The 11,644-nt window shown below is 43.5% G+C and overlaps 1 protein-coding gene across 1 annotated transcript; it reads right to left on the reverse strand.

The window, feature by feature from the left end:
* Positions 1-690: 690 nt before the first annotated feature.
* LOC121567144 (claudin-4) lies at positions 691-1,887 on the reverse strand. Its single transcript, XM_041877082.2, has one exon. The coding sequence runs from the start codon at positions 1,689-1,691 to the stop codon at positions 1,017-1,019; it is 675 nt and encodes a 224-aa protein (XP_041733016.2). The 5' UTR covers positions 1,692-1,887; the 3' UTR covers positions 691-1,016.
* Positions 1,888-11,644: the final 9,757 nt, after the last annotated feature.

The raw sequence follows: 11,644 nt of genomic DNA on the forward strand, positions 1-11,644 counted from the left end.
GGCTCAGTTTCACTCTCCCAAATGGAACAGGGGGCACAATGGAAGGTAGCAGAAGGCAACCTTCAGAATAAAAAAAGACATTGTTGTTGCTCACATTTGTATTGAAATCAAAAACCGTATTTGTGCGCGGTAGAGGGGCTGAGTTGTCTAGATTTCAGGTGATATGGACCTGCAGGCATTCCTGCCCTATATTTTGGTCTATTTCTTTAGATCCTGTGTCTTCGATGGGATGTCCTGTCTGTGTTCCGTTGGTAGCCTGACCTTAGTAAGCCAGTTTCATCCTCAAGCATAGGCAAGGTTACCCCTCCTCACACATAACATTCCTGTGGTGATATCATCTACGATAAGACCTTACTTTCAGACGGGAATGTCCCTGCTGTAAGCCAATTTAACAAAGAAAAATGAGTTGCTTATCAGTATGATGTATGCTATTGTATACAAACATTAGTTAGCACAGTACATGATGTACTCACATGATGATATCATACTGCTGTCTGATAATGCAAAATGCTGTAATTACCACGGGAAATAGTGAACTTATCTTCATTTTTGTATCATTATTTTCAGTCATGTACTAGAAGATTCGTAGTGGGCGTAACTTACTTAGGGTTAAATGGAAAAGTTATTTTAATTTTTTTTAACAACATTAACATTTTCATGATCTAAATCGTCATCATTGAGTAACTTTCATGTGAAATTTAGTACAAAAACTATTTTAGAACAGGTAAAACATTAATAAGAAATGTCTCTAATCCTACCATCTACATTTACTTGACTCGTCTATAAATGCATGTCTCCAACTCTACAGAAATCATATATGTAACACACAATCTAGCATTAATCGGCAATCGTTCATACTATATATCTGAATCAAATATCCCACATGGCTGCATTTATTCTGCGCTACCCATATAGCGTGCAGTCAGGAAAGGGGCCTCGCTAACATTAGTTATTCCATCAGTCCCATCAGTCTCAAGAGGCTGTCTCTATACTAAAGCCATTGAACACTCTCTCTCTCACACATAGTCCCTCCTCATATATCCATTGACAGACATGGGGGATTTGACCGCAGAGTAGTTCACCACCCTGTGGGGTCCAGACCCAGCCCCGCTCCCACCCTGGGGTGCTTTCGGAGGGCAGGAGCAGCAGAGCAGAGCTCCCCCTAGGAGAAGCAGACAGGAGGCAGCCCATCCAAAATACAGTGAGTTCCCAAACTCCCTCTTTCCCGTCTCCTCCAGCATCGGGTCGTAGAAGTCCAAGACGATGCTGTTAGCCGTCCACGATACGGCCGTCAGCAGCAACAGCCCCGCCACGATGAAGGTCACCCCGGCCCCCAGCACCATGCGGGGCTTGCTTCCCGTGTCTGAGCTGCAGTTGGTGCACTTGGCCCCGGCTACAGACAGGCCGATGCCCATGATGCACAGCACCATAGAGACAATGACCAGGGCTCGGGCCGCCTGTAGGTCCACAGGGAGTCCAAGCATGGAGTCGTGGACCTTGCAGTGCATCTGGCCCGTGCTCTGGACAGAACAGTTCATCCACAGACCCTCCCAGATCACTTGAGAGATGACAATGTTCTGGCCAATGTAGGCAGCTACTCTCCACATTGGCAGGCCACAGGCCACCATGACCCCTAGCCAGCCTGACACACAAAGGATCATACCCAGGATCTCCAGGCCGGCCGAGGCCATCTCTGGAACTAGTCTCTCCCTGTCCCTGGGTGCTCTGGTCCTGTTCTGTGGCTGTCGTCTCTCTCTTTCCTTGGTGATGTGATCTTGGGCTGTGGTCTGTCCTTGGTGCTGGGCTGCCGTAGTCTCGCCTTGTCCACTGGCGCTGGGCTGTTGTTTCTCTCTGTCCTTGTGTCCTCTGGGCTGGGGTTGGGCTGCAGCAGTCACTCCCTATCCCTGGGTCTCTCAGCTTTGGTCTGGATAGAAGGCACTCTGTGTCTCAGAACACAGCCCTCTAAAGATGATATCAGATCTCCTTGGCTCAGAATGTCCTGGATAAGACTTTAGTCAGTTAGGGAGAGAGGGGGAAAGAGAAGGAGAGTGGGATAAACATATTCTACCTTTCTTTATACTGATAAGAAGTTTGTAAGGTGGAGTCAGTTTACATTCAAATAACACCAAACATTTGAGGGTAACATTGATATTTTCGCTTCACAGCTAAATCAGGTAGTTCCAATAACCTTGCGGGCGAAAACGCTGAATCACTGTCTCTGCATACGAGGTCATGACAGACAATGATAGGCTTTGTTCAGTCAGTTAGACAGATACGTACATTATACCTCTTGGGAGAAACCGCTCTGCTCAGAACAGGCCTGGCACTGAACGTGTCTTACTCTGCTTGTATTGTTCAATAAAGTTTGTCTTAAACCAAAAAACACATGACCTGAACAGGAAAAACTCTAGCCCTATCACTGTTTTCCCTTTTTTGTTAGCGTGCTCACTCAAGTTGTAATGGATGTTCTCTGGATGTAAATAAAATGATAAAGGGTGGCTCTGTACACTTCAGTTATCAGACAAACAACTGTCCTGTCCTGGTAGGGTTGTTAGGGTTGGCTGGGCAGCTCTATGTGATTTATAGCCCATTATAGGCACTTGTCTCACTAACAGGGGTCATCACTGGGGTCATAGGTCAAAACAGGGGTCACTGCTATCTCATACCTCCACCTGATAGTGAAATCAACACCTAACAACACATACCATCTCACTTGGCTGATCTCCACTACAGGTTGTTGGAAGGCTAGAAAATGATCATCACTGAATCATCACTGAAAGTCCCTGAATTACCAAATACCTTACGAAATCTCTGGTTTCTGTGAGATACAGAATGTCCTTTTCAGATCAGAATAGGGAGTTTGCAGCCAGAGTTGTTTATGGGTGTGTATAATGTTTGTGCAGCCAGAGGGAGACATGTGAAGTACAGGTACGGTTAAGCTGTACTGAACATTATCATCCTGTGAGTGTTTTACTGAATAGCTGTCTGTCTGTCTGGGGAAATAGTCCAAAGAGGATCTGGTTTACACCTGATCTCAGGTTGACCCTATTGCTGTTTTGCCTCCAGCAAGTTGTATAAATCTCATTAAATGTGATGTTAAATGCAAACTACATAAATACCTAAAAAGTGTCAACTAAACATTCAAAGATCTAAGTGGTTACTTCCTAATACGAAGGGGAACTGAGGAGTAAAAATACCCAAATGTTTACTGAAGATGTCAATTTTTTTATCTAGACAAAATTAATGACTTCAGAGCTGTGTGAGGACAAGCACCATCAATAACACAAGCCTTATCATGAAAACTGAAGCTACGATTAAGTTCAACATAATTCTGTTGCATATGTTGGCTCCTGTTATGTGCGAGCAGCTTTGTGAATTAGACAGGCATGGTTTCGTTGTTGCGAAAGACTCATTTGCCTAACAGTTGGCAGCAGCCTTGTACCAGTCTATGATAGTTCTAGGGAGTGGCTATAATCCTAGACTCATTTTACTATACAAACACACTTGTCCAGGGACACCTAGAGAAGGCTACCCACAGACAGAATACCTCCAGGATAAGGTTTGAATCACAACAGAGGAGCTGATTGGTAGCTTAGTACATCATTCTGAGTTTGAGTCTAACAGACTGCAACTCCAGGAGACACCATGTGGTGAAGAAGGGTAACTGTTGACTCTGAAGGACTGTACTCTAGGATGCAAGTTATTTTCGGACCATTTAGGTGCGACTGACCAACACATTTATTTCTGTGGAAATTAAATGTTTACTATTGGTATAACTTAGGGAGTCATCAGGTTTGAAGCAGGTATTTGGTAAGAGTTCTCGTGGGAACGTGGGAACGGGAGCAGGTTAGACCAGTTTCCAGGGTTACAGGTTCCTGGCTAGCTCGTCACTACCTCCTGCACATGTATATATACACTACACTATACACACCAGGCAGCTGCCTGCCTTCCATTAATAACTAACAAGTAGAGATTCGCCTTCTGGGAACAGGTAACTCAGAGGGGGAGGGAGGGATAGGGGAAGGTACACTCTTAGAAAAAAAGGGTTCCAAAAGGGTTCTTCGGCTGTCCCCATAGGAGAACCCTTTTTGGTTCCAGGTAGAACTATTTTGGGTTCCATGTAGAACCCTCTGTGGAAAGGGTTTTATATGGAACCCAAAAAGGTTCTAGCTAGAACAAAAATGGTTCTACCTGGAACCAAAAAGGGTTCTTCAAAGGGTTTTCCTATGGGGACAGCCGAAAAAATGTTTCAGGTCCTAGATAGCACCTTTTTTTCTAAGAGTGTATGGAGGGAAAGATAGACAGAGAGAGACAGAGAGAGAGAGAGAAAGAAAGAAAGAAAGAAAGAAAGAAAGAAAGAAAGAAAGAAAGAAAGAAAGAAAGAAAGAAAGAAAGAAAGAAAGAAAGAAAGAAAGAAAGAAAGAAAGAAAGAAAGAGAATACCTTGTTGATACTTTCTCTACCTTCTCTAAATTCTTCAATTTTAAACCTTTTTTGATGACTATTTTTCTTCTAGTATCTGAAATAATGAAACAATATAGAGGAAAAACTATCAGTAACCAAAAGTAAACAGAGAGAGAACTTTTGGAGAAACGTTTTCCTCTGACATTCCTTTACTGCAGTACATTCACAGTTAAGGTTAGGTTCCAGCAAATATATAACAGAAAATCCCTGGAGGCAGAATCGCTCTCTCTCCCCGTCACTTCCTGTCACTTTCTACCTATTGTGCAATCCAGACTGTAACTGTTGATGCCACAACACACTATGGCACATCTCTCAGCATTATCCCCTGAGAAAATATGATCGGACAATAAGAAATAAAAATAAAGTGATAAGTGCCTCTAAATTCATCCCTTCATTAAAAAATATGAAATTACAGTGGGATACATTCAACATGTGAGTTTAAAGGAACTTGTGAGTCGACTGTGTCTTGAGGATAGTCACCTAAATCTTCTGAAAATGATAAAGATTCTCATGATAAGAAATAAAGTATTGTCATGACTGTCCACGAGAATCCAAATAGGTGAGATCAGGTTTGCAATGAGTAACTTCAATCAGACTCCCTCTCACCCGTAGAGGGGGGTTAACAGCTCACACCCTGTTGTAAATCAACAAAGAAGGCCAGGCTCTCCCTTTCAAGATCCCCCAAAGGAATGTCTTTGTTCAACAGACTTTTTCCCGCTGAAACTGTAACATGTTCAAAAGCGAATACTGGAATAATATTCCTAATGTAAAACGTGGGGAATGGTCAGAGGTGATCTGTTGGGCACTAAGGTCATTCTGTAACTTAGAAAGTATACCCACTACATGTACGAAGCGTCCAATCTATATCTTGGGCATATAATATGAAAGATGATTAAAGTGTTTTTATTAAGAGAGGGATGTGATTTGAGAACTTATATGAGATAATTGTTTTTCATAACTTGGCACAGTTACTAGTCACCGCCAAAGTGAGGCCAGAGAGCGTGTCAGCCTGATGGAACTGCCCCCTTTCGAGCAGAGTGTATAAAAGGATGGGTTACGAATTAACATATCAGACCAGAAAATGTGAAAGCGGCAGCTACACGTTTAAAATGGTTGGAACTCTGAATTGCAACATGAGGTGGAGAAGGAAAACTCACCTCCCGGACAATCACTGGTATGGCTGATTAGCTGTCCTAAGTAAGGTATCTTCGAAACTGAATTTAAGTAGGACCATCTGCTACTATGCTCAAACCATCGTATTACGCTACTCTCATCACCCAACTGGGGAACCATCTATACGGCTGGCTAGCCTATTTTCAAAGAAGCAACTTCCAGAGTGACGGGAAGGAAAATCAGCGTGACTACCCAACCAAGCAACCAAGCTCGCAACCAGAGCTCAGTACACAAAGGAGTGGAGACGACAGAAGGTTTCAGACTTTACCTCTCTCAGGGGTCCCTCAGTCTTTTCCTCTTGGCCATTCGGCACAGAGTAATACGGCACCTCCTCGCCAACAAAGCCAAAGCTTGGCTTCTCCTCTTGGCCTTTTGGCCCATAATTCCCCACAGGATTAAGTAAACCCTCCCCGTGCACTTGGCGTGGAACGTCTTGACAAAATCGTCCAAAACTTCTGCACCTTCTAGGGAAGCAAAACGACACTGAAACGTTCTTAGCAGTCATAAAGGACGCCTTGGATGGCTACCCGAATGCTACGGATACTGACAGGCTTTACCTGTTGAAGCAAACATTGAATAGACATGTGACAAGGTTCATCCGTCTACAACAGCAACACGTGCAAAACGACTACGCTAAACTTGCCACGGCTTTGAAAATATAATTCATTGGTTTTGCGACTCGCAAACACAACAGCTCGCTGGCTAACACTGTCAAACAAGCTCAGAATGAACACCCACAAGCATACTATCATAGGCTTTGTTCTGCTTACTTTGGCCTACTCACTGAAACAGGAATGAAAGAGCTATTATCATTCAAACAAAGGTTTCTGTTGAACATGTATCCCAACTTCATTAACTACTTGGGCCCTACAGCCAACGTTGGTTTGCCAATCTCAGAACTCAGAGAGCTTGCGAGCACAGCTTTTGAGGCATCAAAAGTGAGCCGCGCTAAGAGCCCTTACATCTCGGTTTTCAATATTGAGCTGGAGCACTCTCTCCAGTTAGAGGGTGCGGCATCAGGGATAGGAGCGGTAGGAGATGAAGCACAAAAACGGTGTCTACCACGAAACCACGACCCCAATAACCACCGCGGTAAAAAAGGTACCGCAACGATTGACCTGGCCGCTACGTTCCTGCACCCAACCCACACAATGGTAACAAGGGTAACAAAGGGTTCAATGAGGCTAAAAATATAAACCAATTCTCTCTAGAAGTTCTGCTAAGAAATTTGACAAAGAGGAAAAAGATCAGTCACTACGACTAGACGTGGAATTGCCGGAGAATGGGTCCACCGAAATTAGCATCATTAGCGAGGACGTAAACAATCAAATTACCCCTGCTCTTACTCGGAACCCAATCCAGTGCCAGCTCGATCCAGAAACAAGCCCACAGGCTTTGACAATAGACTCCAATACATACCGCACTACACTGATAGGCGGCGTGTTCCTCAATGGCACAAGGGTTGAGGATGTCACACTGGCAACATGGTCTGGAAAATCTGCAAACCTGATCGACCATTCTTTTCATGATTTCGAGCAAGCAGTCTCTGTGAGTGAGCAACTTCCCTCCTCCTTGGAGTCATGTGATACTGTAGCTAAGATGAATTTCTCTTGTCCTTCAGACACTTCCGCAAACACCGCGGCCGTCTCAGGAAACAAAGCATCAACGTTCAGAGTGGACTCTGTTTCCGATGATACATTTTCCACTTTGAGGGGGACTGAAACCCCTTACAATGTAACTAATGGCGTCAGTCCTGCCACTGACCCGTTGACTCCAACTGGTGAAACACTGTGCGATATCGGTGAAAGATATCCTCGTCTCAGTTCGCAGGTACGGGAACGGTTGCCACACGCAGACGCAGTGGTGAATGGCAGGCCACGAAAGCCACTAAGCGTTTTGAAGCACAAACACCAGGACATTTGGTTGAAAGGTTACAGCCAATCTACTAACAATGCGGATGCTGACAACTCGTACAAAGGGCACAATCTTTTCGTTTGTGCCTCGGACACCAACACCAACCGCTGGTGGGGGGGTCCCAAGACACAAAGGGGGGGAATACTATCCCAGACCCATGATGAGCCTCGTCGAGGCCATTGGGGTGGTCGAGGCTACGTGCAACACTGTACGAGGCCGCCGTTCAGGAAATAAATCAAGTAGTAAACTTCCCCACGAGAACAGATGGGGCGGACAAGCCCCTTGACGGGGATAACCTAAGAATACATCTTGAGATATCACTGAGGTGACGCACACTGGTCGTAAAAGAAGTCCAGTGGACATTACATCTCCCAAAAAATAAATGGTAACAATAATAATTCCTTGCCATTCGTTGTCTCAACTACAATGTAATTAGTAAAATACTCTAATCATGTGTTCCGGTAGTATAACATTACGTAATCAATTGGTAGAGTAGCTGGTCCCCTTGGTTACCAGTACCAATTTCAGAAACAGTCAGCCACAGTCAGTAAGAAGGTTAGAGACCTAACAAGTCGAATTGCCCTTGATAACAGCGACAGAGGAGGTAGTAGTCACTCAGATAGCAACACTTGGAAGGGAATCTCCAAAACACTATTTTGATGGTTAACACACATGCCGCTAATAAATAGAACCCTCCATTCAGGAGGAAAGTTATTACAAGTCATGAACCATGATCACACCGCGTACGACTGGTTCAGTGCTTATAGAGTACTTCCGTCGTGAGGTTAGCTCCTCTGTGGATAACATAGCTATGAAATAGACTCCTTCATACCTATCGCCACTATAATGGTGTAAGACACATTGACTTGTAATAAAACCACTACAGGTCCCCTTGACATATGGCTTGAGGTCAGCACCGATTCTTAATGACACATGGTCATTGACATGGAAATTATCTGACGACGTCAGACTCACTCTGCCCAGGTTGCAGACCACCAGGATACTTGGTTTTCTTGCCCTTGGCATGTGCGCTTGTGCAAGCATGCACAACAGAACATTTAATGAGGATTTATACTAGGATCACTTAAGGGTCCGAACAAAATACCAGTCTTGGTAAAGTTGTAAATAGACCCTGATGCCCCTTTGACTCTACAGCTACATTAGTCACCAGTTTCTCCCCAGAGGTCCATAGGTCATCCCTGTAGACTGTCCAAAGCTGGTGCCTTACAGCTATAGCTTTATCATGTAGTTATCAACTTAGGATAGTGCCCTAAGCAACACACCCCTAAGTAGGATCGCCTTAGATATGACATTAGACAAAATGTCATGATGGAGTCATTTAGCCAAGACCGTGGACGTATATAGAATAGAGTCCAATTAGATGATTAAGGTGTGGTAACTATATTTTGTATATCATTTTGTTTGTGTTTTTATTCTTTAAAATGTGTATTTCATTTTCTTTGACACTTAGGAAGTGATACTGCCACAAACAAGTTCCCCATAGAACCACCAATTAGTGCTCATTTGGGGAAGACATTTAATTATGTATTGCATGAGTGTTGTGCATTGTTAACGTCTGCCTAAGTTACTGCCTAGATCCACCAGCCTGGATGACGGGTCCGGAACGACGATCCGCAACCAGGATATCCCATGGCCATCCTTGTGGTTGTGCGAATACTGGAATAATATTCCTAACGTAGAACGTGTCAGCCTGATGGAACCGCCCCCTTTCGAGCAGAGTGTATAAAAGGATGGGTTACGAATTAACACAGACCAGAAAACGTGAAAGCGGCAGCTACACGTTTAAAATGGTTGGAACTCTGAATTGCTACACAAAGTGGAGAAGGAAAACTCACCTCCCGGACAATCACTGGTACGGCTGATTAGCTGTCCTAAGTAAGGTCTCTTCGAAAGTGAATTTAAGTAGGACCATCTGCTACTCTGCTCAAACCATCGTATTACGCTACTCTCATCACCCCACTGGGGAACCATCGATATGGCTGGCTAGCCTATCTTCAAAGAAGCAACTTCCAGAGTGACGGGAAGGAAAATCAATTCTGTAGTTCTATTCAGGACTACATGACAAGTCATTGGAGGCCGGACAACTACGAAGAAGGACATTGTGAACCATTTTGGACAAGAAGAGCCTTACAAGCGTGCCGTGAAAAGGCCCAACCCCTTTCCAAGGCGGCCCAGTTCACCGAGAGATCCCCATCGAACTAAGACATTTCACGTAAATACATTCATGATTTCTTACTCAAAGCGGGCGGAGGTTCGTGTGCAAAGTATGTAATTACTGTAGGTTAGAGTAGTTTCTGAATGTATCAAGGTTAAGTGTCTCTGTCTCTCTCCCTCTTCCTTTCTTCTTTAACAAGCCATGTTGTTGTCATTCCGCTAGGGACTTGTTTTCACCAGTCAATAACCGGTGTAGAGTGTGTATGTTTATCCTGTGTTCCCATATAATTAGCTAGTAAATAAATAATTAAACCAATTTGTGTAGTACTGAATCATAAGTAAGGCTCAGGTTTTTGCAGATGCATGGAGGTTATGACGTTCAGAATGATGATATGATACGAGGTTATGATTAATAAGTTGACTGTTTATAGACGTGATAGGTAAAGATCTTTTAGAGTTTAATTCAGGAGATGGTAACTCTTTAAAGAACCGCTCTCGTGGTGCCCCTGATCCTAATGAATTCATTGTTACAATATTAATTTAATTGGGTAACAATTAAACATAGCTAGTTAATTAGATAATAACAGTCTTCAGATTAATGTTAAAGTCACATCACGACAGTATTATAATAACTCTTATTACACCTGATGACCCCATTGATTTAGTTTACATGTCATGATGCATGTGATGCTCTGTCAATCCAGAACCACATGAGTCATTGAATGTCCCGTGCTTCTAATGGTTGCTAGGTAACGTGAGATCTTTGTCGCATGCTTGGATAACCCACTGAAACTGTGACTTCGTCCTCTTCATCATGACACCTGGGCACGGAATAATTACATCACAGATCACACACAACAACCTCCCCCTGACTCCTGCCCAACCACCTACACAGATACACACATAGATATCCCTATTTGTAGGAAAAAACCACACATCCCAGTTTCATTAACCATTATACTGAAACCAAATACAAATTCTCCCATAGTAGTATCACGGGAGTGCAACATGCCTTCTAGCCTTTAGTTCACACCCACAACAATTACAATGTCTGAAAATACTACTTTTCAGCCTCTATATAAGCTAATTCACACTTATAAGAATGATAACATGTGTGGTTGTGTCATACCACCTAGTATTATATTTTTAAAAGCTTTGATCTCTGAATCACTAATTCAAAAAGGTACAGTAACGCAGTTTGACTCTCCAACCCCAGGAGTTATAGTTCTATGGGCACTACACATAGGGTTCGTTTATACAGGCTGCCGAATTCTGATATTTTTTCCAATAATTGGTCTTTTGATCAATCAGATCAGCTCTGAAAAAGATCTGATGTGAAAAGATCTGATGTGATTGGTCAAAAGACCAATTAGTGGAAAAAAGATCAGCCATAGTGACCCAACCAGTTTAGCAGAACTCGGTTGTACTTTTATAATCCAAAGCCAGCATCCGTTAGAGTGTGTGAGGCCCAGGTGTGAGGCCCAGGCCTGCCCTCTCTACCTGCTGACACTTGTAATGTATTCACCTGGTATCCCAGGTCTGAAATAGTCGCTTATTTTTTCCAAAATAAGAAAAACAGATATGTTGCAAGAAAGTTATGCTTTCTAGGTGTCTATGTTGTTTGGTATTTCCAGGGTAGCAGCACTGCTGGTGTTTGAGTGTTTGATTACATGTTTACTACGTGATCTGGTGTAGGACGCCTGATCCTAAAACAGTGGACCCTCTGTGGACTATCTGATCCCCAGAGCTGGGAGTATAATCTCAGTTAGAAGGTGATACGCTCCAAAACAATCTCTCCTCTTCAATGTGTAGTACCAGAGTGTGGAACTCAATCTCCTTGGGTTGCTCCATGCCAGGGTAAAATAGAGGCATTGTTCCTAGAGGTAATTTTAGCTCTCTAACAGTGGCCTCTTTCATAT

The sequence above is a fragment of the Coregonus clupeaformis genome, unplaced genomic scaffold (assembly GCF_020615455.1).
Source record: "Coregonus clupeaformis isolate EN_2021a unplaced genomic scaffold, ASM2061545v1 scaf0035, whole genome shotgun sequence".
Classification (NCBI taxonomy): domain Eukaryota; kingdom Metazoa; phylum Chordata; class Actinopteri; order Salmoniformes; family Salmonidae; genus Coregonus; species Coregonus clupeaformis.